The sequence below is a fragment of the Nothoprocta perdicaria genome, unplaced genomic scaffold, assembly GCF_003342845.1.
Source record: "Nothoprocta perdicaria isolate Ctin4 unplaced genomic scaffold, notPer1 scaffold_210, whole genome shotgun sequence".
NCBI classification, from domain to species: domain Eukaryota; kingdom Metazoa; phylum Chordata; class Aves; order Tinamiformes; family Tinamidae; genus Nothoprocta; species Nothoprocta perdicaria.
This window is the reverse complement of record NW_020455317.1, coordinates 193,470-209,843: the sequence shown is the minus strand read 5'-3', so window position 1 is coordinate 209,843 and position 16,374 is coordinate 193,470. Positions and strand designations below refer to the sequence as shown.

The 16,374-nt window shown below is 42.3% G+C and overlaps 1 protein-coding gene across 1 annotated transcript in view; it reads right to left on the bottom strand.

Annotated features, from left to right (window-relative positions):
• Positions 1 to 16,076, bottom strand: part of PAH (phenylalanine hydroxylase) — a 36,611-nt gene extending 20,535 nt beyond the window's left edge. Inside the window, exons 1-3 of the mRNA XM_026038505.1 lie at positions 15,980 to 16,076; positions 13,106 to 13,213; positions 3,563 to 3,746 (exon numbers count right to left, since the gene is read on the bottom strand). Coding sequence (XP_025894290.1) covers positions 3,563 to 3,746; positions 13,106 to 13,213; positions 15,980 to 16,015 — 328 coding nt within the window. The 5' untranslated portion in view covers positions 16,016 to 16,076. The remainder of the gene's footprint in view (positions 1 to 3,562; positions 3,747 to 13,105; positions 13,214 to 15,979) is intronic.
• Positions 16,077 to 16,374: the final 298 nt, after the last annotated feature.

The following is a 16,374-nucleotide window of genomic DNA, read 5'->3' as shown; positions in this document are numbered from 1 at the left end:
TGGTTTACTTTCAGTTAAAAACACAATATTAATCCAAACCTGCCATTTGCAACTGTTTAGGTGCAAATAATATTTAATATTTAATATTTAAGAATATTTTTAAAAGATAAATATTTCAAATAATATTTAATATTTGAGAGAGGAAAAGTCTTAAAGCAATTAGAGCACCCATATATATATAAAAGCTGTCCATTTATACCTTGACCCAATAAAGCAAATACATGTATTTAATAATTTCCTCTGACTTTCCACAGAACACAGTACCATGAATGGCACAGAGTGCTTCCTATGGAAAACTGAGCAAAATAGTTTCCTTGCTAAAGCATAGCAATCTCTTGCTAGAGATTTTAGAAGGACATTCAATCACTGCTTAAATAATGCAAGGTACTTAAATATTCTGGTGTGCCCAGGTCATCCCACTTTAAAGTGTGAGTTTTCTAGTCTGAATTTGCCAAAATTCCCCTTCCAGCTGGATGATTATAAAGTTTTTGCTGTGTGAAGCCTTCTCTCCTAGGCATCTTACAGACCTTGCTCTCACTAGTGCTGATGGTTCCTGTGGCTAAGCTGCAGTGATATAACTGCAGCACATCTCTGAATCTGCGACATCTTTTCCAATATTGACCTACCGTTCCTCTGCCAAGACTGGCACACTTGAATCTGAAATATAATTTTACTGGTGTAGATGTCATATCAATCACCAAGGAACAATGTACAGTTAGACTCTGAAAGCATTTTTTCTAACCCAGGGGTTTTGCACAGAGCTCACCACAAGCAAAACGAATCCCTAGCAAAGAAGATTTGGGAGCAGTGATGGCAGAATCAACACCACAAATTCAACTGCAGGACCCTAGAGCACCTCCAGGAGAAAGCATTTCCACCCTTCACCTGGCAAAAGTGAAGGCTATGGAAATATCCCAGTGGACAATACACCAAGATTGCTCCCTGGAGGCATATTACCCTCACTCTTTTGTGTTTTGGAAATAAAACTTAACTGAAGTACATCTGTGGATTACRACCAGATTCGCCAGAAGGATATATACCTGAAAGACAAGCCGATTTACAGAGCACCGCCAGGCCTGTTGTTTGTTAATGCCGTCACAGATAAAGGACAAGGTCTTAGCACTCATCCTGCAGCTAGCCCTGCTCACATTTCATTCTGCCCTCGTGGCTACCTCAGGCCAGAGCTTGCCACCCACACACAGTTCATCCCCTAAGCAGTGCTAATTTGACCTTTCAAATACTTCTCTTTAAAGATACCTTAGTTATATTGGACTTTTTAGCTATACGTACTGCTCCCAAGAGGAGTTAAAATTAAAAACAGAAGGAAAAAAAAAAGAAAGGAAAGGGGCAAATGACATATCAATATTCCTCCTTTCTTGGCTGTGAGTTGTTCTGATTTTTTCTGTTACTCAAACTAACAAACAAATGCAAGTTATCCCCTTGGACAGATGGGGATCAAGTCCCTTTCTCTGCAGCACTGACAGGATAATCTAGCTCAAAAAAATGCTTTGATCAACACAGTAACATGCAGTGAAATCCTAATCCTACAGAAGACCATGACAGTTCTTACTTCTGTGAGGTCAGAATTTCACTCACAAGACTTTCTTGGGTGATATTTAGAGCTGTATCAGTATTTGACTCTGGCCTACATGTATCCACCTCATGACCTCTTCTTAACAATAATAGATAAAAAAAAGTAATGGCAAATCCTGCTAGGTTGTATAGCTTCCTTCTGAAAAAAAAAAAAAGAATAGAAAACATCTTTGAGATCATAAATCACCTTTTGTCCTTCTATCTCATGAATGGAAAGAGTGAACTACAAACACTATATGCTTTCTTTTTTTTCATCTTCAAATGTAATGTCATGGATAGGGCACAAAGGAGATGGTAAAAGGATTACCATCACTGATCTCAGGAAGGTATTAATGTCCTTTCATGTTGTTCCTAGGAAGGAAGAGGAAGATCCACGCCTAAAGTATTTAAAGTCTGAAATCCTATTAAAATCACATCTGTTATCTGAAGAAGCATTTAGGTATGTCTCAGACTAGATGCTGGGCAGCAACCACTGTGCCTAGCAGCCTCAACGCCAGTAAAAAACTTTGAGAATTCGGAGAGCAGGCAACTTGCAAGACCTTTCCTATTTCTCTTCAACAGTAGAACTACTACTGATTTCCCAGAAAAAAAAAAATGTTATTTTTGCACCCACTCAATGGGCAGCAAAGCACCCCTAATTTCATTAGCAGGGATGCAGGGTATCCAGGAACCTAAAAGGTAGCTCATGTGCGTGTGGGAGGGACAGCAGAGGAAGGGAGAGAGTGACCACACAGAGACCACCACAATTATGACAAAATTTTGGCAGATTGATCGATAGTGCAAGTTCACTGGACCTGTATATCACTAAAAATTAACAAACTGCTTCTCTTCACYTGAGTTCTGCTTGGTAGAAGTGTTTAAGAAAGGGTTTTCCTCTACCTGAAGTGCATAACGCATATGCACCTTCCCTGGGGACTCCCTAGAGCCATCCTTCCTTATCAAAGTCAAAGGCATTCTTCAATAAGTAGCAATCACCCCTAAAACGCCACAGAGGGACTCTATYGGATACTAAACAAGCACAGATTCAGTTTTGGGTTGAGCAGAAGGCAAAAGGAGGCAGATTTAGGTCTAGATTTCTGAGACGATTTGATCTGCTATCTAGAAGCCAAGTTCCTACATTCACCCRCAGACTGTCCTGCACCTATCTGCCCTTTTAAATTGTGCTTCTGTTTATGATTTTTTTTTTAATCAGAACAGACAGTAACTTGGTAGAGATTGACTATACACACGCAGTGCACCCCAAGTAGATCTTCCTTTGTTTTACTGCTTGTGTAGGCAGACTACATAGGAAAAGGGCAGAAGTTTAAAAGCCCCAAAGAAGCTTTTAGTGCCCAGTGGTCCAGAGGCTGAAAGACGGCAGTCAGAGATTCAGGGGAGATGTCCCAGGGCTTGATATCTGCACTCAACACAGTAGTTTAGGTCCCACATGCATCCCTGTTATTCTAACATGTTGCATATTTGTGAAGAACTAGTTGCCACACTAAATGATTTGCCAAGAGCTGCAGATACAAATGTTGCTTGTTCCAATGTAGTGCAGAGATTGAGAGAAGTAAATGGATGCACCTACAACTTTATGCATTATTGTTTAGGGGTTTACAAGTCGGACCCTTAGCCCATACCTATAAACATCTTTAGATCCTCTTTTAACTTCTTCAGATACTGTAATGAGTTACTGCAATAACATTCTCTCTAAGGAACTGTGAGTGCTGCCAGACAGACAGACAAGTGATATCATAACACCATAACATAGGTTCCCAGGCAACTTAGTGAAAAACAGGGTCAKCAATTGGTCACATACTACACTGAGAGACAATTCCGCTACCCAAAAGCTTGCAACATAGACAGACTAGACAGACCAGACACAGAACCAAGTACTCTTGGTTCTTCCTTTGCTAGAGGAAAAAGAAGTCATTTGAGTATATGACATAAATGTTTTTAATCAGTATTATCCTTTTCAACATATCCTTACCAGTATCCTTCTTCTTTGTTCGTGAAAGCTCATGCACAGTTGCTCCAATATCATTTCTCAAGGACTTGATGATATTGTCCAAAGCTGGGACACTCTTGTCTTCCAAGTTAATGAAGAATTCATACTCATCCTTGTTGAGACGGGAAGGTCGGGATTCAATATGGGTCAGGTTTACGCCTTTTTCCTGTGAGAAAGAGAAATTTTGGTCTCACAAGTTTTGGGGGAAAGAAATGTGATTTAAAGTTTAGCTCAAATTCATCTGTTAGTCCACAATTCATACAATACAATCCACACAACCCAAAACTACTGGACTGATGATCTTTACAACAAGGTGGTCCTGCAAGTGGTAATGCAAGCAGTAGAAGCTTTAAACTGTAAAATGTGAATTTCATTTCCATATCACAAGTACATAATATGAGTTTGTCTATGTGCACAAAAACACTTTCCCAGGATCAACATGGGAAGAAAGAGTTTCACCTATAGAGAAACAAAAAGCTCTCATAAGAAAGTGTTRTGTCTGTGAGTATCCTGAAAGGAAAAGCAAGGAGCAGTCCATCCTGTGAGCCAGATCACACCACAAAGCCATCTGCACAGCTTCCAGTGTTATGAAAAGATGTTTTGGGCAGAAATCCAACAGGTAACATAGATCTACACCAAAAATCAATTCAGGCTTGTGTAGTCTGTTCCAGTGTTCAACCACTCTCATGAAAAAAAGCTTCTCTTTAGTGCAGAAGGTCACCTTTATCGCTGAAGATCTTTGTTCACAGGCAATAGTGTCTCCTACCTCTTAAGAAAGCAAACACTGCCAACTATATTACTGATGATAATGACCAGATGGTACCTGAACTCACATGTGCCAGTGTGACAGTGAGAATAAAGCAGTAGGTAACTAAAAGCCCTATTTACTCAGTCACTTAAATACAAGTGCAGAAAAATTCTCTACAATTTAGCTGAATCGAGATTTTTATCTGAATACTGCAACTTGAATATGAAAATGTTCCTTTTGTTGTTGTTGTTGTTGTTGTTGTTGTGTAATACTTTTAAACTTGTTTCAGTCAGTGATCATTTGACCTCAGGATAAAATTCAGCCTGAAGAGGAAACCCAAAACAGTCAAAGGAGCTGGCACAAGATACTAATCAGCTCTGGAGAAGCTGTTCCTTTGCTGCATGATTTGAGGCTTAAGAAGACCCCTCCAATCATATGCCCTAACTACATGAGGTGAAATGCTGGCCCTATTGATGTCAGACCTCCTACTGCAGTGGGGTCAGGATTTCATACAAGAAGAAAAACTGTGAGGATCTTTTTGTGACCTACGGGAAAGAAGGAAGTAAGTTGGAGGTGGGGGAGCGGGTTGATTGGTTGATGTTTTGAGGGGAACAGGGAGGGTTTTTTTTTTTCTGCACCTTCCTCCACTATGAGCTTCTTAGGCTCTTTAAGGTTTTCTTTGCTCCTCTCAGTGCTTGCATAGTGCAGAGGGGCATCTGGCCATTAATGGCAAAGGCTTCATTCACTCCACTACAATAGACAGTTGATTACTTGGTAGGAAACAGCATGCATGTCATTCCTCTGTTTCCTGAGTGTGGCACGCTACAGATGAACTTAAATTGTTTGGCTTAATACCAATACAATAAGTTGAAAAGGTCAAAAGCGCATTCAGCAACTGCTGCTCTTGAGAGATGCTGTCCTTGTGTGGCTGTCTGTGAGGACAGAAGGCCTGTCACTGTGCTAGGCCCAAGGACAATTTGTTTTAGGTGCCCAGAGCCCCATTTCACAAACAAACCATGCATTGTACCCTCCACTTGGGGAGGCACTAGGAGATGGAGTGGCCAAGAGTTAGACATTAAAATTACTTGAGGCCAGAATGCTTCTGACAGAGACCAGACACAAGGTCCCGTCTCCTTCGTCTCTGCAGCTCCACCAGGAATTGTGAAGCAAAGGGGGAGCTGCACCCATTGGACAAGGGGCAGGCCTGTCTCTAGCAAAGGTGAAGATTAGGTGTAAAACACAGCCATGTGCAAAGGCTCTGCTCATGCACATGTAAGGTGCTGTCTTACATTAACCTTGTGCTGATACAGCAGGATGCTGGGATCTGTCTCCTTATAGTCACAAGTGAATTAGATGCTGGATCGTGACAGAGGAAGTGTCCTAGGAAGTACAAAGGCCACAATAGCATGGATCTTTCTCTGGTTTTCATCACCCTCCTGCCTCCCCACCCACAAATGTTCATTCCTGACTCAGTATTCATTTCCCATAGAAGGACATCTGTCCAAGAGATGAGACAGAAACCTAGAGTTCAGTCTTTTCTTTGGGCAGGTGATTTTTCAGCTGTACCAGCTCTCCAACATGGCTCAGTAGGAGCCTTCACCAGCAGCAGGTTGCCCACAAAGTATGTATGTGTGTTGCAGGAGGACGAGGTAAAGGAGGAGAGGATGTTGCAGGGGAATGAACAGACAAGCTGGGAGACAGGCACAACACATTCAAGACAGAAATGACTCCAGAARTACCTCCACAACCTAAGAGAGAAGGAAGAAAGAAGAAAATATTCCCATTCTCTCTTTGTTTTGAGAGCTTCAGAACCTCGTGGCAGAGAAGCTGAAGGGAGAACCCTTCTGGTGCCTGTTTCTGAAGCAGGAATTCAGATGCATAAATAAAAGTTGCTAAATGACAGYCTTATAGAAATAGGCTTTCATATGCTGTGCATTGCTAATAGATCCCCAATTTCAAAATATTTACAGTGGCTCCGTTACAAGAATTGCTTTACAAATCCAAATTTCATCCTGGTCCAACTACTCCATCTAGTGTTTCATCTTCATAATTTCATACTAATCAAAATCTTTGCATTCACAGGGTTGTCAAATCTTTCAGTTGCGTGGTTGATGTGTCATTTAAAGCTCCATCTTCTGGAAGAAAAGGATTACCTGAGGATTTACTTGCACTTTCCTGATACAAAAAAAAAAAAAAAAAAAANCAAGAACAAAAACAGTGATTTGTTCTTTAACTCTTACTGCAGGTTAGTTTAATGCTTCATGAAAGGGGAGTCTTATAGAAGCACAAACAAAAACTCTGTAGATAGTTTTCATGGGGAATCAGGGAAGTCAGGAAGTTGCAGCAAGGTTTGCAATCACAGTTTCCCAAAGTAAAAGCCAAGGTGGGCACCCTTGTTCAGCTTTAATATCTGAGGAACTGCTTCTTGGCTGAAGGTGGAGATTCCCCATCCTCTGCATTTTCTTCTTCATGTCTCAAGCTCCATGAGGCAAAACTCTTTTTCTAGCATGAAACCAGTGGAGGCTCCTTGCAGTGAATGGCCCCCAAAGAAGAGACAGTCCTTGAGCCATCTCTATTGGTCACCAAGCACATCTGCTCCCTGATACAAATCTAGTCATGCTTACAGGCCAAAGCCTCAGCCACAAAGATTGATACAAGGCCTTCAACACAATGCAAGCAAGAAACATGAGGTGTGAGATAGACAGAATTATCTCCTTGTATTATGATATAGTAATGAAGTGATAACTTTATGATSACCGTAATACCTTTAAACTCAGATTGGGATGAAGGTCCTAGGCCTAATTCCCTTTGCTAGTCATTGCCCAAGTACTTGACAAGATATAGCCCCAAGAAGCCCCACTCTCCTAGTTCTAAAAAGAGGGGGACTCAGCATGTTTGCAGCTTAGACCAACACATATCCCCTCAGCACAGTAGCCCTTTGCACAAGCCTCTTTTGCTGCAAGATGGGGAAGAACTTCCATGCAATCATGACTGTAGCTCTTGAGCATGACAGGGCTGGCATGGTGTACTAGATTAACTGTGAACTTGCTGGGGAGGAAAGCAGAAAGAGGAGTACACGGTCCCCAGGAAAGCAGCAATTCATTTTASAGCCTGCTCTCCCTCTTCACAGCCTAGGGCAAAGGCATAAACTGAGCCTAGAGGGTGCAGTCTCCTCCCTGAGTTTCTCTCCAGGTGGGAAAAGCCATTTCTAAGCCTACATCATTTTATGAAAACAGCTTTTTTGAGCAGTGAACTCAAGTGTAATAAAGAAGGTTGGTAGCTGTACATGGGCATACCATGGAGGAAAAGAAGATTATTAGAAGAGGCATTCAAGGCCCGCTCACCTATCAGTGCAAACACCTCTTCCAAATCCCCTAGTTGTGCAGCCTGCAGTAGAATCAAACATTGTGGAAATGTACCCTGGCCAAAGTGACTGGCTGCTTCCACCAATTTGGAAACAGTTCAAAACGTAGCAGAGCCGGTATCTTCCTGACGGCTGCAGAGATAACAGGCACTCTGGACTTTCTGTCAAATAAAGTTTTGCTTCTAAGCAGAAAAAGAGCACAGTCATCTTTACTGGCTCTGAAAGCTTCAGGTCTCATTTAGTGCAGCCCATTAGTCCCAGTCAGTCCTCCCACGGAGGAGTAACTTACTCTGGGAGCAAMCATGCAAACCATGCTTGTGAGCTAGAGGCATGGACCTGGTTCTGAAGCCCTGCTCTGTATTTTGAAATGTCATGCTGGTGAAGAAAACAGGGAAGGTTCCCGGACAAGATGAACAAACTTGCAACCTTTTCCAACCCAACATTTGCAGCAGATGTTTGTAAATCTGTCAAGCAATGGACTTGAGAGGGGATTCATGTATTTACAAATTCAAATTTAAAAATGTCAAATAAAAAATAAGCCTATTTAAAATTTGGTATGTTTCATTCTGATATTTTTATTTTTTACTTTCTCTGTTTCAGAATGGAAGCTCTGTTGTTTAAAAAAAGTGATCTTGTGCTTTTTAAAGGGTAAAAAGAAACTTTTTGAAATAGGCTCATATCACTGCAGAGAAAGTAAACAGGTCAAGTACAACATTTGGCTTGACCCCAAAATGATCTGTTTTGCTTTGGAGTTTTGATAAGCCTGAAAGGTCTTTTTCTGACCTGAACTTATACCTTGTACCCTTCTGATTTGCCCAGTAAACTATAAATGAAACATAAACATTCAGCTACGTGATTTTAAATGTAGTTTTTGGCCTATGCATGATATTCTGTTTCAGACTGAGATATTTATTCTAGTTTTGGTTTCCTAGCTGTCTTCTGCAATAGCACAAGCCAGATCTGCAGCGTACGGCAGCACCAAGCAATGCTGTACTGTGCAAGGGTGAATCCTATGAAAATTAAGTCAGTGAAAAGACTGTGGGACCGTTTGTGCTTCTCTGTGACTACCCTTTAGGCTGCAGTGAGGCAAGAGGGGTTGTCCAAGCAGACCCCAAGGGGGAAGMTGCATGCAAGTAGGGAGGGGTAAAGATTATATACAAACAGGCTATTGAAGTGAAAACAATTGTTTCTGACCATTTAAAGCAAAAAAAAAAAAAAGAAACTTTACCATATCCATATACACACAGAGTAGCTAACAGGGAAGCCAGTATTAACTATCTGCTTAGTGCAAGGCATGGCTGAGCTGAGCTGAGCTGCTGTTACGAAACATCCCAGGTATGAGTCCAAACCTGTGGACATTTGCTTTCTAAAGAGAAGACGAAGATGGGCTGACATGGGGTCATACAGCAGCCCTGGGTGCAAAGCAATCTAGGAAGAGCTACAGGAGAGACAAGGATCAAGGCGGCAGAAATGCTGAGGAGTTTGCTGGGATCTGGCATTTGAGCTTTTGCTGAGGGCTGCTCGTTTCTGTGTGTGGGAAAGAACTATCCTCCCACCTAAGTGCCTTCCTCTCGAGTGGTCATTGAATGCCTCTGTAGACATGGCCTGGATTTGCTTTTGAGGACAATGATTTTCAGCTTAATGGGCTGGACAGCCTCTTTAAATATATGTCAATCTCTCTGAGGGTGCAGCCCCTCTTTTGTACAGACAGCTCTTTGGAGTTTGCACATTGGCCCTGTGCTGAAAGGCATTAACGAAGATATAAATCAAATGTAAGAACAAGAGAAAAGCAGCTCCTACCCAAGGATGGTTTGGGATGAAATCTAGCAGAGATTCCTCAGAAAAAAAAAAATAATGTTACACTGGAAAAGCAACAGTTCTCACTGCAGCAACATGCTCAGGCGTGCGACTGGGAGGAGTGCAGAAAACAAGAGGCTGGGTACAAGCAAAGAGCAGGCATGAGAGCATGTGGCAGTCTGTCAGCACCACGTAACCTTGAGGGATGTTTGAGTACAACAAATATTAAAAGATTATTCCCCCAACACACTGAATTTCCATGAAATGGAGTCTCACAGTGAAGGGATGTGTTTCTGCTCCTCAAAGATGTTTTCTACAGGGCTTTGCCTTGTTCCTTCAGCTGCATGGATAGTGGGAGGTCTTCTGCCTAGAGCCCACGTTGGGCCATCTGAGAGGCTTACTCTGGTGGAGATAGACTATGTCAGTTCTCCTGGGAGGTCTGCCTCCAGGGTGATTGATGATAATCCCTAGAACACAGTGCAGCTGTGGTACTCCAGTGCCTGCAGCCCTGCTCCTGCTGTGATGCAGATGTAGAATCAAGCTGGCACACAGCACAGCTTGCTTCAGGCTCATATGTCCCACGGGAAGCAGGCCATGGTGGTGCCTAAGGTATGGCCAGATTTCATCCCACTGTAGAATCAGGATATGTACAGCGTGTGAAACTGGCTGCTTGTAAGTGTTCCTGAGTTCCTGACATGGACACAGGAGTGACCTAACAACCCTCTTAAAACAACAAGGATTTTTCTCAGAAATTTTTTGCTTCCACTGTTAAACAAAGGAAAGGATGAACATCCACATGGACATTCATCTTACCAAAAAACAGGTCAGCTGCTGACAGCACATTGTGAACTATCGTTTCACTAGGTAGACCTTCTGTGTCTCTTTCTGGATCTTGCTTCCATGCTTTCTTCCCTCTCTTGAGAGAGGTTGTTTATTTTTCAAGACTTTCATATTTATAGCCTTTTTAATCCCTTGCTTTCCCCATTCATGGTCCAAAATGATTTTATATGTTGGCTGGAGAAAAGGCAAAATCCTCAAAGACAGTGCTGGAGGCATGGTCCTTCAATAACTTTCAAGTGCAGGCTGGGAGGAGTAAAGGCTTGAGCCATGCTTTCTGCCCATTCCCACAGTTGCTTGTTGATTTAAACAAGCACAATAACCCAGACAGCACCTCAAAAACTTAGGCCAGCATTTGGCATTAGTAAGTTATCTCAGAGGAACTCTGAATGCATCACACTTGGCCATGCAGCCACAGTGAGAACGGTGCTGAGATATGGCACTGAGCAAGGATCAGCACTGCTTCAGCTCCAGGGCACAATCTGATCGTATTTTGTGGCTTTTGTGTTTTCTTCTTTCCTAATTCATGTGGCTAAGTGAGGCATCAAAGGTCAGAACAGCCACTCGCACCCTTCTTCCATATACAGTCTCCTCTTGAGAAGATCTCACTGTTCTTCTCCCACGCTGTGTTGGGGCAACACAGCAGACAGAAACATCAGGGACGAGATGAGTTGTCTACCTGCCCAGAGGAGCCCAGCAACAGATGGTGAAGGACAAGTGAACTATAACTAACCTGCACATCACAGATGATTTTTTCAAGCCAGAAAGGGATATAAATCAGGGGGAAAAAAAACCTACGCTTTTGTCTCTTGATGGCTGTAGGCATTGGCAAAGGCAGTTGGGATGGACAGCAGCAAAACAAAAAGAGCCCCATAAGATATGTTACTGCTGGACCAACTGACAAAGCAGCAGCTTTGGAAAAGAGGAGGGACAGCTTCCTTGCTGTCCCATCCTTATCTTTTCACAACCAACAGGGCATCACCAAGTTCGTCAGCTTTCACACCTCTGTGCTGAAGATGTCCCTGAGCACAAATTGTGTTTCTCATTCTCCATGATTATGACCAAGGTGAAAAATGTGGAGGTTATCTCAGCTTTTCTGGCCAAAGACTTAGGCTGCTGAACAAGAAGAGTCCAAGGGTTGCTCTGGCTTGCAAACTTCAATGTGCTCACGTACCCTAAAGACAGACGTGAGGAGCTGAAGCTGCAGGTCAGATTCAGCAAATCTCTTTTCTCCAATCACCCTTTCTATTGCCCTGTTACGTTTCCAACAGTATGCAAATACAGCATAAGGGCAGGCAGGACAGGTCTCTTATCAAACCTTGGTGCTGAAGAAGATGGCATGATTGTATAAAAAGAATATGCCTAGTTGGGATGAGAATCAACCCAGCCAACAAGTTCTCATTTGTGCTACTGTTCCCTAGGTCATCTTCAGAGGCACTGGACAGAACTACATTCAGCCCACCTAGTTCAGATATCTGCTTTAGGGCAAAAAGAAGCACATCCTAGAAGCATCTACTTCATCCTCTAGCTTCCTCATAGATTGTGCTTAAAGGTGATAATAACTTGACTAGTGGATGCTAATGCACTTAMGAAGAGAATGTTAGCGGGCCTCCTTAGTTCACTTATAGACAGATTGCTGACACGTGGAAATTTTGCAAGATTGTATTACAATGGTCATTCCACAAATTTAGACAAGCTCTGGTGTTGGTATGAATTTCCTTCATCTTAATGAATCAAGTATGTCTTATGATTTATAATTATTTTTCATTTGTACTAATACCACACAATCCTTTCATTTGCTAGTCAATTCAATTTGCAAATGCAAAATATGCAGATCACAATTTATTACAGCGTTCTATAGAAAGAATTGCTTTTGGGCACAACTATTATATGTTGATGTTCTTAAAAACATGTTCAAAGAATGATATAACAAAGTGGATTTGCTTGAGAACACATAGTTCACAGCTGTGTGCGTTGCAACACAACTATCCTCAATTGCAAGGGTTTCATGCTTTTTAAACACCCTCCATGACATCTGGGAAATATTTCTGCATAAATAAATAGGCACACAATGTTCTTAAAGGTATGTGGCTACTTATTTCCCCAACAGCTTTCCAAATTACACGGAATCACAGAATGGTTAAGGTTAGACAGGATCTCTAGAGATAATCTAGTCCAACTCCCCTGCAGTCAGTAAAAGTTGCAGAGTTTCTTGTAGCAGTCATGAACTGTGAACGCAGGGTAAAACATACCATGTTTCACCTGTATCTGTAGTACCTCTGTAGAAGTTGCAGTGGTGGGTGACAATGACCTTAGTTATACAAGTTTACTACATACACAATTTATTGAGGTGGAAAAGAGCTAAGAGGATAGTGCCTCCCCCAGGAGAACTGCTTCATGCAACATGTGCTCCAAATGTTGTATGACCGACATTTGCTTCTCTATAATATGTACACATGAGATTATGTTTGCTTTTATATAATAGAAACATAGAAGCATAGAAACACAGATATTAGACATATCAGACTACAGCCTGACTCATTTCTTCCTCTTAAGGTAGTAGGTGCAGCATAATACTTGCTTTTTAAAAGGAGAAAATGCACTTTTTTCATTCTCACACCAGATGAAGATGGTCAGAGAAAAGGAAACGCATGCTGCTTTCCCCCATTATGGCAATGAAATGGAATTTCAAATGTAGCTCTAAGTACTCTGAACAAATGCTGCTGCAAAGTAAAAATACAAGGACACAGTCAGGTCTCCTAAAAAAAATGATATTTACCTCAAATGTACGAAGAACTTTAGCCAATGCCCCAACTTCTTCTTTCAGGGAGAAAATCAAAGAAATCATACCATTTCTATTTGAGTGTTCCTCAATGTACACAGATTCCTGGAAAAAAAAAAGGGGGGGGGGAATCATCTTTAAATTCACCCCAGAAATTAGTTTTATTTTCCTCTACTTCCCTTTTGAATTACATCAACAATATGAAGAGAATATAAAGTTATTTTAAGCAGATACCTGAGAACTACCCCAACGAAAAGATGAGATAAGGCAAAAACAAGGCAACTATTTGTTGCCAGAATAAGCAGAACAACTCCATGGCTGCTTTGAGTTACATGCTAGCAAAATAGCATCCCTCCCCTCAACCTGGAGCTCATGTGGGAGGCAGGTAGAAAAATAACTTGATATCATTTCGGCCCCACTTGACATCTCAATTATACCAAGCTCAGGGAACATTGGCATCATTACATTGGGTACACCAATTTTACCTCCCCTTCAGTTTTGTTTTCATTAATGTTCATGATTAAACAGAGCAATATAAATTAGTTCTGTGCAGGATAGCACCTGTATTTCACTTCAGTTTTGCTTGTGTCTCCAAGGTAGAATAGAAGGGGTGATATTCATGTAAGGGGTATGGGAAGTGGTTTAAAAACAAAAGTAAGTACATAAAACCACAATCATGGGAAAATGTTGTGGCAGATATTAAAATCTTCTGTAAAAAAAAACCCAAAATGAGTAAAGACTCTGTTACGGCAAGACATGTTTTCATTTATATTTGTTCCTGACTCTTGCTCATTCCAAAACACAATTTCTAGTATTTCCAAGCAAGGGGAATGTTTATTTTAATTACTACCATGGTTTGTGTTACTAGAATGCCTTAGCATGTCTCAAAACCCTCATTCCCAAAACCCTTATGATGCAGGGAAGAGTTATTTAGTTATTTCTCTGTTTTAGAAATGGGAAACTGAGTCATGGAGTAGGGATAGATTTTCAAAACTATATCGTGCATAACATGTTGGTAAGTGCCCACTGAGATTTCCAGAAGGGCTGAACTCTTATCAGAATCAGTGTAGATTTGATGCCCAACTGTTACAAACCTTTGGAAGTCACACAAGTCACAGATGACGAACTGAATCAAAGGATCCATTCTTTTTATTTCTTTTCATTAAGAATGGCATTTTCAGAGAGAATCTCTTTACTATGCCTACTGTTAAATTTAACATACAAATAACCATATAAAGCTTCTCAGCTCCAGAATATTACCCTCAGAAATAGCAATGGCATATCTTCTTTGTAGTAGAAGAATTAATAACCAAGAATTAATAATCAAACCCAAGGTTCTTGGTGAGACGGCATTTTCTGAGGCAGATCTACACAGAAGTGCCTTCTTTTGCAAATTAAACCATTTCCTTTGCAAATTAGGCTGTCTTTTGGGCTGCCTAAGTATTCATTGTCAGAGACTGACAACAGATTTTTCTACCTGGATCTATTTTCTAAAGGCCACATAAATTATCCAAACAGTTTCCATCTTCCCGGGGAATCTCTCACGAGAACCGAAGTGAGGAGCTCCCTACTACAGCCTGGATGATATCTGGGGCAGCAGTGAGTGTTTCTCTTTCGTTCTCATGCAGCACCCAACAACATGCCTGAGACTACCAGGCACTGCTGTACAACTAGTAACAAGCAGTAGTGCATCTCTCCAAATTTCCAAGGCTTTTGTAGACATCATTAGGGAAAAGACAGAGAAAAATGGGGCTCATTAGTCTTCTGAGAGCATCTAGCAAGACCATACAGGGAGGTAGAGGTCTCGCTATATCATCTGCAGCCAGATGAGGGTCACTGAATATAACTGAATGTATTCACCCAAATTAGAGGTCAACAGGACACAAGTATTGGCTTCCTGCACATCCAAGAGGTCTGTTGGAAAAGGAAATACGGGAAAACTGAAGTTGAGAGAAGCATAACTCCTACTCTGTKCATGGCATACCTTCTAAGTCACTTAGAGTCAAATTTCTTAAGGCATTTGGATTCTCAGATCCCATAGACCTACTGGGACCAAACAAATAAACAACACTGAAAAATATCAAGGTGAGACCTCCATGGGTGTTCAGCCTCAGTACACAAAGAAACAGGAAACTAGGCTTCTCTTAAAAACTGACAGAAACAGAAGTTATTTTTCCATATCTTCCGCAGTTTGTATTTAGCTGCAGTGGTTTTCCACAGGACAAATATGTGCAGATTTTGGCCTAATATTAACATGCTATCCTCAAACAACATATCTGTCACTCACTCCTGCATTATGTCTAGTGCCCGTAATTTAAAGGCATGGGCTTCAGTAGGCTGTCCTCTATTTTCCAAAGCAAAAGGCTCAAAGTCAGTAAACTTAAATGAAAAAGTGTGGCTGGGAACATGTCAATGCTCCAGAATGTAACAAATATCTCCATCAGAAAAGCTGCTTTCTATTAGCAGAAGAAGACAGTCCTCTTCTGTTTTGAGACCTCTAATCAGCTGCTGGTCCTTTCTGCTGCATCTTCTACTTGCCATATATGTATGAACACATCTGTAGTGGTCTCCTGGCTCTGCTCTGTCACCCTCTTTCACTTCTACTCTTGCAGTGTTCTCTTTTGCTGGTGCTGCACATCTGCAAGCACAATTAACAACAGGGAGAGATGCTGGCAGCCAAAAGAGGGAACTGTAGAAACCAAGTACTGCAAAGCTTCTCGTCGGGAGCATCTTCTCCTCCCTCCGCAGGACATGCTGCTCGCATGGGGTGAGATTTGCAAGCACGGGAGGAAGGGAGGGCATAGGAGGAGGTGAGCAGCCCCCAATACCTGCCCAGCTGCAAGGAGCAGGTGCCCGGGCCCCGCAGCTTACCTGGTCACCGTTCATTTTGCAGTGCTGTGCGTCCATGGTGCAAAGGCAGCAATGCCCAGGGCCCCTCTCTCCCGCTGCGGACAAAGCCTTCTGACCTCACCAGGGTGGCCTGAGCTCTGGGCAAAGGTATTTAAAGCAGAGCACAGGAGGCAAAACCACCCCCTTCACCCTCTCCTGCAGCTCCCGCCCCCCCCAGCATGGGTGCCAAGGGGGCGTTTTCCCTGCCCGCCCCCCACCCACCCCCCGGCCACTGCTGGCACCGGCGCGGCCTCACTGCGAGCCCATCCAGCGCGGTGCACAGAGGCGCTCCAGAACTTTGTTGTTCCTAGGCGCGAGCGGCGTGGACCCGTGGCACACTTGGGATTAGCAGCCCTCCTCCTGCTTGCAGCCCTGCC